The sequence below is a fragment of the Leucopleurus acutus genome (genome assembly GCF_964270905.1).
Source record: "Leucopleurus acutus genome assembly, chromosome: 4".
NCBI lineage: Eukaryota > Metazoa > Chordata > Mammalia > Artiodactyla > Delphinidae > Leucopleurus > Leucopleurus acutus.
The window spans coordinates 69,228,903-69,248,703 of NC_139146.1; the positions used below are offsets into that span (position 1 = coordinate 69,228,903).

Here is a 19,801-nt window from a genome sequence, read left to right on the forward strand (position 1 = left end):
CCAAGAATGATTACTCGAACTTACCTCCTATATCTGGGCGAAGTTTATTGTCATAGCCTTGAAGCAAAGAGTTGAGAATTTGTGTTATATCTCCTTCATGAATCTTTGGTGCCAAGACCCAAGTTTTGTTCACTGTTAAATCCTCATCATCTTCATCATCTGCTTTATCAACACTAAAGAATTCAAAAACAAAAATTGTATAATAGAAAGTTCAACCAAGTAGTGTATTTTAAAAAATAGTTTAAGATTATTCTAATTGTGTAAGAGAATAATAAGAGGGGAAAAAAATCATTCGAAATATTTTACATTCAGTAAGACTAAGGCCTACATCATATGAACTGTCCTGTTTTAATAATACTCAAAAATGAAGAATCCAGTGCAAGAAAATATCGTATAATATTAATGTAATAAAGTTTTGCCACTCCCACAACTGTCATTTAAGGCCATAGAGATTATGCACTGATAATGTGAGGAGTGGCCCTAGATTTGTGTGGTACACAATCTGCACAACCATACGTAAGTGACTCTATACCACCACACCCTAAAATAAAAATTAAAAGGTAAATAAGTGCAGGAAAAGTTGTAATCATTAGTCTGGTAAAATGTATTTTAAAATGCACATGTAGAAAAGAAGACTTAAGGAAAGATGAGTGAAGAAGGATTCAAAGAAAAAAGGAAAAAGTATTGAACACACCTATGCTTCTTCCTTTTAAGTCAGAAGAACTGAGACCCCAGACATCTATTCCAAGAACTCTGTCAAAGATTGTCTTACCAAATCATGAGTGGTTGACTCACTCTCCATATATATACATATATATATAATCACGTATACATATATATACATATTATATATACACATATGTATATATATACATGTCTATATATATACACATATATATATATATAATCATGCTTTCCATATATATATATGGAAAGCATGATTATCACATTTTAGGACTAGAAGATAGACTTTAGGGATCAAATAACCCACTGCCTTTATTTTGTAAATGAGGAAACAAGTCAGTAGGGAATCAACCAAAGCACAAACTCATTTATTTTCAAAACTGAGACTCAAACCCTGGTCCTATAGCTAATGCTTCCTGCTACGCCTGTGTGTTTAACAAGCATAAAGTTTCAGCTTACTTATGAATTGTGGTAGAAACATATAGTAACATAGATATTCATCTATAATTCACCAAAAGTAACAAACTACTTTGTTTATTACCCGTAAGTAACCCCACCTTCATTTGAGTGAGATCAACCTAGACTTACACCCAACTTTAGTAAATATTAGTCCTCCACTGAAAGAGTATATATAAACTTTTATACTGGTAAAATCAGGTAAATCTATATTATTTATTTACATATATTTGAGAGATGAGCTTCCCTCCCACAGTAGATATTCAAGTTTATCTTAACAGCCTTCGTTGATATTTCTACACTATTCATTCAAATCTCTTTTGCTGTGAACCTAAACATCTTAGCTAATGCAGCCTTTACCCCCTTTATCCTTTTAAATTATTTTTCAGTTTTATTGAGATATAATTGACATATAACATTGTATATGTTTAAGGTGTACAACATGATTTGATCTATGTATATATAGTAAACTGATTGCCACAATAAGTTTAGTTAACATCCACTCTCTTTATCCTTTTAAAGAGTATAAATTAACATTGTAAATTAAAACTTAACCTGTAAGTATTTGTATCTCATTTTATCTTTACAATAATTGTATTGATAGTTATTAACGGAGAGTTAACGGATAATGGAGTACATTATTCTTCTCAATATTTTTCCTCTTCTTCATGTCAGAGAATTATTCTTTTCACTCCACTGACTTCTAACTTGGTCATGTGACCTGAAATACTCCTTTCTGCAATGCATCCCTGTCCCATTAAACTCAGGTTTGGCCCTGCAATTTGCTTTGGTTAATGGAATACATGTAACATACATCACTACCAAGCAGATTTATTGTCAGTGCATGGTTCATCATATCTCTGTCCTTCTGCCAGAAGACCAGCCATACTCAGGCAGAGGCTACTACTCCATGACTTCACTTTCAGGGTGAAGGCAACATGAACATAGCCACAGTTGACGTACAATGGACATATAGCCTGAGCGAGAAATAAACATTTAGTATTGTAAGCCACTGAGATTTTAGCTTATTACCACAGTATACAAATTTTATCCCTATGTGAACTCCTGGAGTACATTTATTTAACAGATTTTTAATGAAGTGCTCATTTATATTAATTGTTTTGCTGTATTTAACTTCAAAAATATATACTACTGAAATACAGTTGTATGATTTCCTTTAAATAATTTCTTATTTTCTCTCAATAAAATATATACATATGTACATACATACATTCATTTATAAACTAAAGCATTAAAAGTACTGAAATATTAAGAATCCTGCTCATGTGTCTTCCAGGAAAATTTTATCTAATTAGAACTTCTGAGATATTGTCAACAACCAAAATTTAGGGCATCCATCTAGCTTTAAATCCCAGTTTTATAAAATAAAACATCTGATGGATAGATGCAGACCACTGCACGTATAAGAACTTGATTTTTCTTTGAAATATAACTGTAGTCAAATGGAAGTTCCCAGAAAAAATATGTTTTTCCTGTGTTTTAGGGTAGTAACATCTTGGTAATCCAGGAAGCACATGCTTATACTGACTTATATCCCCCTTTTCCCAGCTATCTCAGAGGTAATATAAAAATTGACCTCAATGACATCATAAACTAACTTTCCTCATTTTTGTCAAAGCAGAAAAGAAATTCCATTATAGTTAATTTTCTTCATTTTTCCTCCACACTCTCTGAATTACCTTCAGAATATTCATTAACTACCTTAATTTCACACTGGTATTATTTTGGTGACTAAAAAACACTTATAATTTTAAAGATAGTTCATATAGCATATCTGATGTTTCACTATCATTCATAGACTGGAAGTTTTGTAACATTTACCTATGTTGAATGAACATTCATTTGGAGGAAACAAGTATTATTTTCGTAGATAATATAATGGGAATTTGTAGACATTTGCAAGCACTTCTCTTAAATAATTTGAATGAGTATAATTTTATCATTATTGGAAATAAGTGTACTCCTCAGTATATAATTTTACTAAATGTTTATTTTGATGATTGATGTTTTTATTGTTCTTATCAGCTGTTGAGTAAGTTCCTACCATGTTTCATGAACTGAGTGCTAGGTTTCTTCCATATTAAGGTATGTCATTTAATCCAGAGTAATCCCATGAAATAAACATTACTATTCCTGTTTTACAAATTAGAAAAAAATAGATTTATAGAATTCGCAGGACCCACACTATTAAATAATAGAGCCAGGATTTGAAACAAGATTGATTTAGCTTGAAGACTCCTTTTCTTTTTGAAGTTTCCATGGTACCTTACTTTATCTTTGTTAAACAATCCAGGGTAGTTAGATTTAGAGTTTTCTAATTTATAAGAACACAATAACATTTATGGTAAGTAGTTAGCAAGTGCATTTGGGTTGTGCATGGGTAGAATGCTTAGTCTCTGCCTTTGAGTTCTGAGAAGTTAGAATAATAATTTCAAGGAATCACACACACACTCTCTCTGATGAAAAAGACTTTCTAAAGTGTGTGCTCAGTCTTCAGTCCAATGCTTTAATTCATTTATAGAGGAAATACCATGTATTACAAAATATGCTAATTTCTGAAAACAAAAAGATAAGTAAAATTTTATTCTTGAGCTATATGATCTTATTTTCTAATGAAGGAGAAAACTATTCAGATGATACAAAAAACCATCATATACAAAGATGCTTATCACAGTGTTATCTATAGTAGCACAAATTTTAAACAAAAGAGCAGGTTTAAGTAAAATATTATATGTCCATATGGTGTGATTGATGCATCCATTCAATTGGTGATTATGAAAAGTCTGTAAAAATATTAAATTATTTCCATAATTTAATGTTATATGCAAAGTAACGTATAATAATTTGCCTTGATCAAAACCTAGGTATAAAATGGCTAAAGATTTAACTGGAAAGCAGTATAATGAATACACTAAGTATTCTATGCTAGTGGAGCTATACAAAATTTAATTTTGTTCTGTATATTAATAGTATACTACAATTTTTCTGCATAATTTTGTAATATAACTATATGAAAAGGAGTTAATTTGACATTAATGCCTACCTAAGAATGAACTGCTTCTTCCTATACACCAGATAGGGCCCAGAAATAAATTTCTAATCATAAAAAATAAGTAATTAAGTAGAGGTTTTTATAGAGACAAGTAGAGCTTTACACTCTGCCAAGAAAATGAAATTGGCAGCCTTAAAAAGTTGCCACTCGATTCTCCTGGGGTAGGAACATGGTTGACTGACAGCCCAGGCGCCAGCCCTCTGGACGAGCACTGCATCTGTACCAGATCCAAGCTTCCCCGGGCTGCTTTCAGGCAATAAATGAACATTGTGACAATGGTAGTACAGACCCGTTCCTGCAAGACTAGGGCCTCCTCTAATGGGCAAATTGTGTTGGATGAATCCTGCTGGCCTGGCCAAAGCCTGTTTAGTAGGGCTTTCTAGTCTGAGACTCTTTTAACCCAAACATCCTCTTTGCCTTATACTTGCACAGGGATCAGACCTCCGTTATTATCTGAAGGCTCTCTCTGCTTACTTCCACTTCCTCTCATTTACCCTGAACAGGCATTTCTCTCAAAAATCTCTTACATGTCCAATCCCAACTTGGCATCTGTTTCTCTGAGGCTTTTGCTTCTCATATTCTTTAACTGACACTTGTAACTTGTTACTAAAGAAAATTTCTGAGTCACCTGTATCAGTGTTGTTTTTTTTGGTCTTACTAACTTAGTTTAATACCTTGACAAATCCATCTTATTACATAGTAAATTATTGTATGTAAAAGAGTACTTTAATGATTGTATTACTCTTCTGAATATGACAAGCAAAAGTTTTAAACTAATGATAACTGAGAGATAGGTTAAGTGAAGACAAGGCATGCTAAGCCATATAATCATGAGGAGAATTCATCTTTACAGCTAGAAAATATATATATATATGTCTATAACAAGTCAATCAATCAATATAGACTATTTTTCATACATAGGGTAAATATTCATCAAGATTTTCCCAGGACAATCTTGATTTACACCTGTTGTCCTAGAATAATTACAATATTAATAGTAACCTCTTTCACTCACAAAATGGCCTAATTTGGATGATAAATTGTAAAGTTACCCTGGATATAGTACATATAAAGTTTACTGCAATGCAAATGCCCTTGTTGTGACACCTAGGGAAGACTCTTCCATTATCTAGTAAGACAGTGCAGATGACAGCAAAGGAAACCATAAATAAGATGAAAAGACAACTCTCAGAATGGGAGAAAATATTTGCAAATGAAGCAACTGACAAAGGACTAATCTCCAAAATATACAAGCAGCCCATGCAGCTCAATATCAAGAAAACAAACAACCCAATCCAAAAATGGGCAGAAGACCTAAATAGACATTTCTCCAAAGAAGATATACAGATTGCCAACAAACACATGAAAGGATGCTCAACATCATTAATCATTAGAGAAATGCAAATCAAAACTACAGTGAGATATCATCTCATACCAGTCAGAATGGCCATCATCAAAAAATCTAGAAACAATAAATGATGGAGAGGGTGTGTAGAAAAGGGAACACTCTTGCACTGCTGATGGGAATGTGAATTGGTACAGCCACTATGGAGAATAGTATGAAGGTTCCTTAAAAAACTACAAATAGAACTACCATATGACCCAGCAATCCCACTGGGCATATACCCTGAGAAAACCATAATTCAAAGAGTCATGTACCACAATGTTCATTACAGCACTATTTACAATAGCCAGGACATGGAAGCAACCTAGGTGTCCATCGACAGATGAATGGATAAAGAAGATGTGGCATATATATATATATATATATATATATATATATATAATGGAATATTACTCAGCCATAAAAAGAAACGAAATTGAGTTATTTGTAGTGAGGTGGATGGACCTAGAGTCTGTCATACACAGTGAAGTAAGTCAGAAAGACAAAAACAAATACCGTATGCTAACACATGTATATGGAATCTAAAAAAAAAAAAATGGTTCTGAAGAAACTAGGGGCAAGATGGGAATAAAGATGCAAATGTAGAGAATGACTTGAGAATACTGGGAGGGGGAAGGGTAAGCTGAGACAAAGTGAGAGAGTGGCATGGACATATATACACTACCAAATGTAAAATAGATAGCTAGTGGGAAGCAGCTATATAGCACAGGGAGATCAGCTCGGTGCTTTGTGACCACATAGAGGGGTGGGATAGGGAGCATGGAAGGGAGACGCTAGAGGGAGGCGATATGGGGATATATGTATATGTATAGCTGATTTACTTTGTTATACAGTAGAAACTAACACAACATTGTAAAGCAATTATACTCCAATAAAGATGTAAAAGAAAATACGATACATATTGCTGAGGCTATGATTACAAAATTGAATTTCAAGCTGTTTAGAACAAGGCAATAAATAATATTAAATCATATAACAAAACTTAAAAAAAAAAGACTCATCTCTAAGATTGTAACAAACTCCCATAAATTACTTAGAAAAAGGTGGATGATCCATCAGGAAAAAAAAAATGGGCAGAGATTTGATTAGGCATTTCACAAACAAAGATAACCAAATGGGAATGAGTACATGAACAGACACTCCACATCATTACTCATGAGGAAAATGTAAATTAAAAACACGAGATACCACTATACATAAACCACAATGGTTAAAATAAAAAACCTTGACAACACCAAGTGTTGATGAGGTTGTGGAACAACCTGAACTCTTGTACAGGGCTGTGAGGGCAAACTGTTAAAACCACTTAGAAAACTCCTTGGTGTTATCTCCTAAAGATGGATGTGCACACAGTCTATGACCCAATAATTACACTCCCAGGTACATACTCAACACAGATGCATAGTATGTTCACCAAAATGCTTGTTCCACAATATTCAGAGAAGCATTAGTGGATGTACCATCAATTCAGAAAAAAGATCCAAATATGCATCAGTAGTGGAATGGATAAATAAAATGGGTTATTTTTTAAAAAAAAGTGCAGAGGAAGTTCCAAACAAGGCCTCATCTGTGATCTGTTGCTCATGACAAATAGTGTTTGTTTATGAACATCAGATGCATTTCTATAAGTCAAGTGACAAGTTCCAGGGAAGAAACATACCTCTTCTAATGTTTCTGAGTAGATTATATTTTAATGTCAAAGCCTACAGGAGCTAACTTTTAAAGAGTATGTATAGGCACTGAATTTAGATCTGAAAGTCAAAGAAAATAAAATTTAAAAACTTTAATTCTTATTTTCTTTTTCCCTTTATATTCTACCTGCTTAATTCTTTTGTACAAAGCTCTTTTTAGGGTAGTAATGCTGAATCATTTTTATTGCTCATAAAAGTTGGTAGGGAAGCGAAATAAGTAAAAGATGGTAGATAATAGAGTTACAGATTTGAACTTTCAGAGTTTTAGAGAGGTGAAGTGATAGTCCACTCAATTCTGTGATTATCCTCTTAACACAAAAGAATTTGGGACCCATCACTTGAGGCACAGAGAGGAATGCTTTGAAAATTTGAGGAGGGGGAAGGGAAGCATGCCTAGAATATTAAATAAGTGTGTTCCAGTTTGTCCAGTGCTTAACTTTACCATAAAATTGATCACACTGCATCTTAATTAGCTATTTACTTTATTTATTTATGACCCTCTGTAAGCTCCTTGAAAGCCAGGGTTAAGGTTTTCAATGTGATACCATTGGCACTTAGCCTGACATATAGTAGGTATAAAATTTTAAAAAAATTCACTAAGTAAATGAATAAATGGACCGAATATTAGAAATCATCTTGCTGTTTACAAGTAAAATTACAGTGAATAAAGAAAATAAACAACTGAAAACTGTAATTATTGGTCTTAATCAGAGAATTGATTGTAGTTAACCTAATATAAATTTTAAAACATAGTAGCAGTAGCTTTCTGATTCTAGTATTCATCCATCATAAACTTAAAAAAAAAACTGATTTCTTTCACAATGATAATACAATCTATAAAACAATTACAAAAAATATAGCAGGGAAGATCTGTCTTATGTGAAGAAACTAAAACACCAATTGAAGAATATAAGAATAGAACAAAATAAAGGCAAATAAATATTTTGGCTATAAAACAATATTATTAATACATAATTCTCAAATTAGTTTATAAATTTAATAAAGTTTTAATTAAAATCCACAGTTCCTATATAACAGATTAAAATCATTATACTGTAATTAAGTAGAAGAATCAATATAAGAATTACAAGAAATTATTGAAAAATAGATTGTTAGAAGAAATTTGCCAGAATAAAAAGAAAACAAAATAAAGTTACTGTAATCAAAACCATATTGTGATAACACATAAAGAAATCAGTGAAAACAAAATCAAACCTTCAAATTCAGATCCCAAGTGTCTAGAAATTCAGTATACAGTAAACGTGACTAGTCAGTTTAGAAATGAAAGGATGAATTATTCAGTAACTTGGATTGAAAGGTTTATCAAGCCATTTAGAAAAAATAAATTAGATTACTACTTAGACAATAAATTGCAGATATATTAGAGATCAAAATATAATAAAGTATAAAACTATTAAAGAAAATATTGAAAACGTTTTTTAACTTTTGAGATGAGGAGGTCTTTCTATGCAACATGTAACCAAACCAGGAAAGGAAAAAAAAAATGACAAAAAAAAAGGAAAAATAACTCATGGAGGACATAAGACAGTTTAGACAAAGACTGGAGACAAAGGATAGATTGAGACAAAGATATTTACAACATAACTGGTATACAGAAATTTCAGAGGGAAAAAAAGACTAATAAAAATAACAAACTGTGCTAACATTTACTGGTAGCAAGGGAGAATAACTTTAAAATGTGACAAATTTTAGCCATCACATTGGCAAAATATTAAAAGATTCATTACATTCAGTACCATTGATAATATAGATAAATGGCATTTTTATAACCATTAATAGAATAAATTGCTCTAATAGAATAAATTGAGTAATTTGGCAACATTGATGAAATATTGAAACTAAAAGCATGTACATATGTATATATATATATATATATATATATACACAGTAACAATATTCATAATAAACAACAAAAAAGAGAATCTGTAATGGAATAATTTAACAAATTATGATACTTCCTTAATATAGAATACCATATTATCATTAAAAAGGAGGTACAACTAAGTATGTGTACAAACCTAGAAAAATATCTTTGATATTAGCTGTGTGACAAAAACAACTGTTAGATTTCATTTGTATAAAAAATGTACATACAAATGTGTATACACATATTTGTTTAAACTTATGGAAAAACCTGGAAGTATAGGCTCCAAATTGCTAAGTACTTTTGAGGAGTAGAATGGACTAAGTGTTATTCCATTATTATTCACATTATATGATCAAAACGATTATGACATTAGGGAAAAAATTTTTGGTTTTCCCATATATTTCAACAACATATATTTATATCACTTAGAGATTGCTTAAATTGTTTGTTTAAGGAAACAAGTAAAGAAAAATAAGGTCTAAACTATTTGTGGTAAAAAATTTAAAATATTTTATGTCCACAGAATAGAACAGAAATTGGATTATATATTAATGATTCTACAATTTGAGATGTGGAATATTAGTCTCAGAGAAAAAATAAAACATGACATCTTCATCCACTGTGATTTTTATGTAGTTTCCTTGGTAAGGTAGAATACATAGCATCTTTAAAATTACACTAATGTTAGGAAATTAAAGGCAATAGAGATTACTTTGGGCACAGAGAGCTTCACTGTTAGTTTCAAAAGGGGTATGGCCAATTCCTAAATCTAGTAGAACATAGTTTGATCTGGTTAGATAAGATACAGGAGTGTAGGGTTATATTAGCTAATGAGAAAAGCGACAGATTGATATCAGAATCGATTTTTAAAAATTAGTATAGTGACATATTTTTAGAAAGAAAACAAAAACAGAAAAATATAAAATATAGCAGATTATTTTTTGTAACATCTTTGCTCATAGTTTAGTGATTGATCCTTAAGATAACAACTAGTACTAATAATAAAACAATATATTTTTCCAGTTTTGGGATTTTTTTATTTGCTTTGTTTGGCAGGCCAATGCTATTTTGTTAAAACAGAGTTTAGAAAATTGGGAATCGTGCTTCCAAAGAATAGTCTTTAGGGGGATGATGATACACAGAGATTATAAATGTTCTTTTGAGACTGGTTCCATGTGAATATTTTTTGGAGGAAGGGAAAGAAACCATAATTTTCTTCACAGTCCATTAAAAAATTACCGCTGGATTGAAAGTATATTAAACTGAACACCAAATTTTCCATTGTTCCATTTTATATTCATACAACATAACGGAACATAAATTAGACTTAGAAACATATAACACTTCATGACATTCACATTCTCTAAGCCTTTGATGCACTTATGCATCAGATAAATTCTATCAGGCTGCTAAAATTTTTGCAAAATTAAGGCATAATATTGAGGCTTATTAAATTATAAACGATATGAAAAGATCTTAAAATTAAATGGAAGAAAGAAATGGGAGTCGTTCTTTTGAATGCAAAAAGATGTACCTTCTCCCTAAGTCTTGGGACCATAAAATGAGAGGTAAAATAGTTTCATTGACATAAGTATCCTCTCAGAACTTTCACTTCAAAAGGGAGAGAATACAAATGAGTAGAACAGAAACAACAAAACACTCTAGTCAACTCCAGTTATGATAATTTGCAGGTTTTTCAGAAAGAATTGTACTAAGGAAATGACAGAAAGAAATATACACTCATAAGACACCTGCACAGAGTAACAAATTGTAGAACACAGATGTCTGATTAAAACTTAAATTTATGGTTCCATATATATGTGTTAGCATACAGTATTTGTTTTTCTCTTTTGAAGGAATTTTAAATGAAAATCTTTAGTTCCTGTTCTGTTGAACCAAAGAGTAGAGCAATTATACTCCAATAAAGACGTTAAAAAAATAAAAAAATAAAAATAAAAAAAAAACTTAAATTTAATCCAACCAATAGGGCTACATTGTTCTACTCAATGTGGCTATTTAGTAGAAAAGTAATCCCTGCTGAAAACACTCTACTGCATGTGTTGGAAAATTATTCTAATAGTGGTACACATCTAGGCCGACTGAGAGGTAAATGACCTGCCTATATTGAAATGGATATTTGTCTAAAAATAGGGAGAAATGTTAAATCTCTAAATGAATTGTATTTGTAAGGAGAGAATGCCTACAGTTCAAAAATTTACTTCTAAACTAAGTTATATAGGTTTTAATAGGACGTTGCTATCTTAATGTCATATGTTAGATGACCAAAGTAAAGGATATCTTAGGAATATAGTTTTCAAAAGGCCCACCAAAGCATGAGACCATACCTCTGGCCACAGAATATTAGTGTTATCTTCCTATGTATATTTTTCACTAACACTGACCTGAACTTATGCCTATGACAGCTAAGAGCATTCAATCTTTTCCCAGAGTTACAATTGATGCCAATCTCCTTAGTGTCCCCACTATAGCTCATCTAGAATTGCAAGTAGCTGTTATAGCATTTTATTGTCTTTACTTGTTTATATTGATAGACCATCTCAACATTAACTACTAGAGTTTAAGTTCACTGGGGTCAGGGGCTCTGCCTTCTTTGTCCAGCACGTATACTATCACATATATGTCCTATATACACTATACAAACACTACTAGCGCAAAGATTATGTCTTGCTTTCCACTGTATCTCCAGTTCCCTGCTTAATACATGGTAGGCACTGAGTAAATATTTGTTGAATGAATGCTAATGCTTAATAACTGTTAATTGAATGAATTAATAGCTAAGACTATTTCCTGAAACATGGGGCTTCGGTTGGTTAAACCATTTTAGTACAGATAGAATTAGATTCTGAGATATTTAAAAGTAGAAAAAAACATAAATTTCATCTGGCTCTCACAGAGTACAAGAACTCTAACAAGCTTCTGCTTGAAGTTTAGTGACAAGACATCCATTATTTTGTTAGAGTGCTTTTGTACTGATGAAAATCTGGCTTCACATAGCTTTCACTACTTGTTTATGGTTTGTCTGTAACATCTATACATAATAAATTCAACAATGATTTTCTCTAGCATCCTTAAGAATATATGATTCCTCAATAAAAGTTACCTGAATTCAAAATTCTTGCTTTTAACTCTCTATCCAGTGGTGTTTTTTCTAGATCAAGAACTCCAGTTCGTTTAAGTTTTTCCTAAAATAATTAATCCAGCACTACACATAATATTCTAGATTATGTGATAAATACATAGCAGACTGTAACTTACTGAGCTTGTGTCAATTTTACTGTCTCTCCTCTTCTCTCCTCTCCTCTCCTCTCTTCCTTTCACCTTTCCTTTCCTTTCCTTTCCTTTCCTTTTTTTCATCTCCTTTCCTTTCTTCCTTTTATCCCTCCCTCTCTTACTTTCCAACCCCCTCATCCACGGTTATGTTAATTGCTTTGATTTATATGGCATTTGTAATCTTGGAGGAAAGGTGATTAAAAATTCAGGCTCTGGGCATAGAGCACATGGGATCTGAGTCTTGGATTCAGCATTATCAGCAAGATGATCTTTAGTGAGTTTGTAAAAATTGCTGTGCCCTGGTTTTTCCATCTGTGAAATGGGGAGAATAACAGTATCTGGGCTTTATTTTCCCTTCATTTTTGATTGGTAGTTCGGCTAAGTATAACCTTCCAGGTTGAACATTTATCTTTAGAATTTTGGAGACATTTCCTCCATGGTTTTCTGGTATTATAGATGAGTAATCTCATGATGTTCTAATTCTCTTTCCCTGACTGTGATCTTTTCTATCAGTACCCTCTAACCTTAAAAATTTAGACTCCTGTTTATCTTTGGAGTTGTGAAGGTATATTTCCTTATTTTGACTACAAGATGTTTTCCTTTGATTAATACCATAAACCTCAGCCTCAGCAGTGTGTATAATGGTAGTACTCATGTAGAACACTAGACACGAGCACTATCCATATGGTTAGTTCTCATGTCTAGTTTATTCACCACTGTAAACGCAGCAAGTTGCACTGTGTAGAGCACATAGCAGGTATTCAATAAATATTCGTTGAATGATCTCTCCCATAATCCAAAAGATATTTAATAATGCACAAACAATTCAAGGAGTTTACTGCACTTAAATTTAACTAGAATAAAAAATTCTAGAATTACTGAGATTCCAAGAATATCTGTTGTTATGACTTTTCAGTTAAAATTTTAACTGTCATGTACTTTGCAAAAATTTTCTCTCTTGGTCTTGAAACAAGCTGGAAAGGTAGATGCCAGTTCTACTTTTCACAAACGAGGAGTCTCTGCCTCAAAGATTTGCCTGATTTCAGCCTAGTGGGAAGTGCTGAGGCTGAAACTAGAATTTACATCTAATGGTCGAGTCTAGGATTCTCAGTTGGTAGCATGCATATATGTGAATTATTCTCCTGAGGCCTGTGGCAGTCATTTCATCATATTTTGACAATATCTCAAGAGCCCTTTTTTTCAGTTTTTCGCCCTGCCTGTCTCCTCTTCTTTGGGACCCCACCTTCATTATTATTTTCTTAGACAAATTTTAATCACCTTTATATAAATATATAAATATAAAATACTAGATTTGTCTTTTTCATTTTTAAGATGAAAAAATCAAACATTTCCTTTTGTTGATAAGCCGAAAATGTGACTCATAGTATATAATAGGATAAAAAGGAAGACGAGTATACCAAAAAGACTCTATACACAGGGGATTTATCAATTATAGCATTTACATTTTAACTTCAAAATCATTTTGTCCCTCAGTTCTTCTTTGAATATTTAATTATCATGGAGCATCATTAGTCATTTTGTACTCATTTGCATCTACATTTTATTAGAAAATGAAGCCAAAGCTCTGTATGCCTAAAGAAAAATCATGCATTACCATCTCCACAAAATATATTACTGAAATTATTTTAAAATAATATATTTTATAATGTAATTATACTTGAATATTGTCATTTGGGCAACTGACTGCTAAATTGTATGATTATCGACTCATGAGATTGTTTTTAGAAACAATCTCTAAAACAATCTCTCTTTAGCTCTCTCAAAGTATAACTTCTTAGTCAAAGCTTACCATAAATTACATTTTAGATTATGTAAAATCTCAAAGCACTTTTTCAATTCTTTTCAAAAGTCTTATTATAATTATATTTTTTTCAACATTACAAATAAGTCAACTCAAGCTTGAGAGATTTTAACCAACTTGCCAAGATTCCATAGAGCCTCACAAAGAATGAAACATAGGAACCATGACTACAGCTTTTAATTACAACAACAGGATTGGTTTTCATAGTTCAGCAATGTAAAAATCAATGAAGTGCCTCTCCTTTATGCTCTTGATGAAAAATAATGAGTAAACAAGCTACTGTCTTTGATTAGATACAAAAAATAATAGCCTCCAATTTGGTAAATCCCAAAATAGGTGACTTTGAAAATTTAATTTAGAAACTGGCATCAGACATCAGAATTCTTACAAACAGAACCATCTGTGATTAGTTTTAGAAAGGTCCCTCAAAAGAAGAAGAAAGGAAGAAGAAATTATGAATGTAAATGGTTTATACATGTTGACATCAATTATCTTCAACTAAATATTAAAAGGATAAAAAGTTCATCACAACTGTAGCTACTTTGAAAAGTGAAGACATACACTCCCATAACTGAGACCCTAAGAGTTAATTACAACAGCAACATACAGCTTTATTTTTTAATATGTATTTTTTCACTGGCCAGAATAATCCATATTCTCTATAGTACTACGATAAAACGATTTATTTATTTTAGCTGCATAACGCATCTCTCTCTCTCTCTCACTCATACATATGACCAAAGCAAAAGTACACAGCATTCCCAATTAGAATTTCCCTCTTGAAAACTGCTACAAAAAGCCAGTGATGCAGCTATTGAGTTATTTTATGTTTCAGTTCAAATCTTAGAAATATTGAATATGAAAACTTGAAGAAATCATAAATGATCTACTACTGCCCTTCATTTCCTAGATGAAGGAACTGTGTTCAGAGTGGTTAAGGACCCTTGACACATAGAATCATGTCTCCAGACTTCCAGAGCCCATCTCTGCCCACTATACCACACAACTTGTTAATTCTGAGCAGCTTGAAGAGAGTCTGAAACCCATCATGATTCTCATAATGTAAATATCCTCAAGAAGAAAATGTATTATTTAAAACCAAACATCTCTTTAAGTAGACAGTATGCCCTTTAGTAAGCAGCTTGTCTATTAGGTTGCAAGAGAAACTTGCACTTACAGTGATAAATCAGCTTACAGGTTGTTATTTCAGAAAATTACTGGGTTAGTCTGTTTTTACTTATGAGAACACAGATTCATTTGCGATATTATGAAGATGCATGAGAGCACTAATACATGGCCTACCAAAATATCTTCCATAATTTTATAATATATTAAAAGAAATAAACCATTACAAGGCACTTAAATATAAGAAATAATTAATCAGGTAGTATGTTTGTGCTCATGCAGAACATTTATGTTTCTAAGGGAAAAGGGTAAATAAACTAAAACTGTAATATTTAAAAAACATTGAGTGTCAAACATATTCTGGCAAGTCTAATATTACTTAGCATACTTTATTCTCTATTTTTGGAGAGAAAATACAGTTGTTCTATCTGTTAGTAATGGTAAAAATCCACTCTAGCTATATGCTAAAAATAATCATCATAATAATAAATTTTAGCAGTGATGCAAGTACTTAAAAAGGCATTTTTCCATCTCTATAGTGATTGCATTTTACTCTTGAGTTCTAAGCACTGCCTCTCTCTCTTCCTCTCTGTCACACACACACACACACACACACACACACACACAGGACAATCACATCACCTTACAATATTTATTTACTTGTACACAGCCAAGTTAAAAAAAATGATTCAAAGCTGGCTCAGTAAAATATACATGGTTATTTCTAACTTAGATGTAACATAGCTTCAACCCTGATGGATTTTTAGCCATATTTATGATCTTTCTTGATGTAAAACTTTGATTTTTTTTTTAGAATAGCAAAAAGGTAAGGGAAAAGGCAATATTACTGTATAAAAAAGCATCATACGTGCCATGCTCTGTAACAAGTTTCTAAAATAACTTTGTCTTTAAAATGCAGAATCATCCAGAAAGTTCATCAGTGGCATTCATTGACTAAATGTAGTAGCGAAAACATTTCTACTCCCCTCCCCACTTCCAGTAACTGAATCTTTACTAGTTTCTACTCTGCTTCAACTGAGCTAATCTCCATGCTTCACACATAGGCTAATTTCATTCTATCAGAAAAAGAGTAGATCTAATCAAAAAATAAACTGATGGTAAAATGTTGCACATGTGCCCCGGGAAATGCAAATTATTTAACCTAGAATGATTTTTTTTTTTTAAAAAAAGAGAAATGAGGGGGGAGTGGGTAGATACCAAAGAATAGTTTTGAGTCCTTGAATTTACTCACCAGTTTCCCAGATGCAGGGTCAGTAACAGGAACATCAACCTCAACCCTTTCCTTTGACTCCACAGAAGAAAAGGGTAGAAGAGAAGAGTTTTCCAAGAACCCATTGGGATCGCTTTTTCCGCTCAGTTCTCCAAGCCAGGACTTTTTCTCCCACCTTAGCTGCAGCCTGGTGAGTACAGAAGGGAGAGTGTGGGAAGGCAGTACACCTCCCAACCAGGTAGGATGCGACTCCCAGCGGAATTGAGCAGGGGAGCCAATCAGACCGAGAGGATGCTGGCATAAATTATCTGAAAAGAAGTTGGGCCAATCAACGGCCCCAAAAGGCGGGGCTTCCCCTACTAGAAATCGAGCCCAGTAGGGAAAAGGGCTCCGTCTTTCTGAAAGAAAAACAAACCTCTTCTCCCTGGCAGCCTCAGAGAAGCAGTTGAGTGGCCCTGACAGATTTCCCTCGCTAGGGAAAGACGGCTTCCCTCTTCCCTCTAGCCTTCCCTCCTGCCTGACTCTATTTCGGGGATCTGTTTCCTCTCCCGTGTTTGGATTCTGAATCTGTCTTCCAAGAGGGATCCGTGGGGAGTTTGCCGTGCCTAATTGGTTTTCCCAAGGCTCGCGAAGATTCTGCTAATTTTTGTTAATTATTGTTGTTAATTTTGTTGGGGGGGAGGGAGCGGCTCATTTCTCTTTGCAGACCCAGCACCTGGCACGATGCCCAGCACAAATATGTCCTCGGGAGATGTTGAAATATATAACTGAATGAATGAATGAGCGGGCTGGGTGCATTCCTGGTAATCACGTTTCCTACCCACCCCCCTTCTGCTGCCTTATAAGAGAGGATTTGCAGTCTCCTCTCTCCGGGCACCAGAAGATGATACTAATGAACAATACCAGACAAGAATAATCTCCTTTTACAAAGACATAAACAAAAATCCGATTTTAAAAAGGTTATTTTATTCATAGGAGCTGGAGATCGATTACATGTGTAATCCTTGTTCTCCCCTTTGCGTTTGTTGAGCTCCAGTGTTTGGTACCTAACTTCAGAGGCTCTGCTTTGAGTTTGCAGCAGAGCCCAACAGTTGCCATGGCAACTAGAAAGCCTCTGGCAGCTCGAACAAACTGTAAAGGCTAAGACAGTGGTGGTGGTGGAAACAGGTTTGCTCTGCCCAGCCATCTTCCGCCTCTATGCCCTCCTAAATCACTGCTTCCCACCGAAGCCCTGGGTTTGGGGTCTTTGGCTGTCATTAATCACCTCACAACCACCTGGAATTGACCAGATTCAGGGGTGAACTGCAATTAACCACCGAGTTACCTTAGAGTATTTGTCTCCCAGCAAATAGTTCAAGGTAGAAGTAACAGTGTTTGTGCATGAGTAGCTGTTGCTACCCTGCCGTCTGAAATCACTTAAAGGAACTGGATGGAGGTAACAAGGTTACAGGTATTCTCTTGCCCAGAATAACAGATGGTGCAGTGCTGGGCTTTTCTCCCCTCTCTTTGATTCTCCATCTTTCTAGTCTCCTCTGAAAATAGGTATTGACTTCCTTGTTTTTCTTCTACTACTTGTTAATTAGGAAGCATTATTCTCTTCCACAAAGTATGTTAGTCAAGGTAGCTCATACCAAATAATTTGTATAACAATAAAGTTTCATTATAATAGATTTTGAAGTGAATAAATTTAAAGTTGATTTCAATATGAATCTGGGTAGTTATTTTTTTTTCCTGGCCAATTAAGAATATGCTTTGCATAGCTATTTAACTGTTTCATTGTGTGCACAAACTAAATCACCATTCTGATTAGCCAGTGAACTAGGAATGAATTCACTAGACGTATGTAGTGAATAACAAATACTCGTCTAGGTACTCTTTGCATTTTGCTAAGATTAGGTAAGTTTTCTGCATATAATCAGTGGCAATATGATATTGCATACTTTTATACAACAGTAGTTTATAGTTTTCCCATCAAAAATTCTTAACAAGGTTTTACTTTTATTGTTCTCATACATAACTGAAAGATGCTGAGAACTGTTAAGAGAAATTAATGAAGAGAAAAGGTGAAGGATATATCCTTAGGCAGTTACACATTGTCTATTTATTCTTGTAAAAATAAAGGACCGGAGTAGTTTCCAAACTGGGAAAGTTTCTGTATTTTCTGAAATATATGTTTTTGCCAATTTGAGGCTGAAATTTTTCAAATTTATTTAAATTCTTTCTTTCAAGAAATTTTATCTGACTTTTTATTTCTCTGTCTCTTCCTTTGCTTTATTTTTCCTTCTTATAATATTTGTCTTCTGGGAAACTGATCCTATTCTGCTGTCAAAATTAACTATAATTCCCTGTAAACTACATTAAAAGGATCTGAGCCCTCTAGAACCTGAAGAAGGAATGATGATTTTGTATATCAGCCATGTCTTGACGCTGACAGTCTGTCTCATTTGATTTGCTAAATCAGTTGTGTGTGTGTGTGTGTGTGTGTGTATGTGTTTGTGTATGGTGGGGGGGCGGTGACACATAGTGTGAGCTCTGAAAAAAAGCCAAGAAGGTACACTGTGCTCATCAAACAAACCATAGTGTCTCACAGAGGAACACTTATGGAGAAACAGATCAGGTGTCTTATACTGTATACAAATCTAGATTAGAAGGCCAGAAGTTGCTGTAGGAAAGTGTCTGGAGACAGCTCCCTGTCTTCCACTATGGCAGTGGTTTCCAATTCTAGGCAATTTGACCTCATGAGACATTTTTCAATGTCTGGGGATATTTTCAGTTGTCATATTTTCAGTGTCACAACTTGGAGGATGGACGAGCTACTGGCATCTAGTAAGTAGAATCCAGAGTTGCTGCTACACATTCTAAAATGCAAAAGAAGGCCATCCCACAGCAAAGAATTATCGAGTCCGAACCCTCAGTAGTGCCCAAAATGAGAAGCCCTGCCATTCGGATGAAAAGGATCAGTAGAATGATTCCATTGAAGCTGATGATTTCTTCATATTGTCATTGAAGTCACCATACCCCTTCTCCTTCCTTTGACAGGCTAAGCCATAACCATTATTCATTAATTTCATACCTAGTTGTGATGATTATCAACTCATATTTCACAGCATTTTTTTCAAAATGTATCCAAGTATC

The 19,801-nt window shown here is 33.4% G+C and overlaps 1 protein-coding gene across 2 annotated transcripts in view; it reads right to left on the reverse strand.

The window, feature by feature from the left end:
• The window catches only part of GABRG1 (gamma-aminobutyric acid type A receptor subunit gamma1), a gene marked incomplete at both ends in the record, with an annotated part of 62,778 nt that extends 45,972 nt beyond the window's left edge, over positions 1-16,806 (reverse strand). The window contains 2 exons of one of the 2 annotated variants that reach the window (XM_082838974.1): positions 25-173; positions 16,688-16,806. In XM_082838974.1, the coding sequence (XP_082695100.1) occupies positions 25-173; positions 16,688-16,791 (253 nt within the window). The remainder of the gene's footprint in view (positions 1-24; positions 174-16,687) is intronic. The other variant, XM_082838975.1, reaches the window with a different exon arrangement.
• Positions 16,807-19,801: the final 2,995 nt, after the last annotated feature.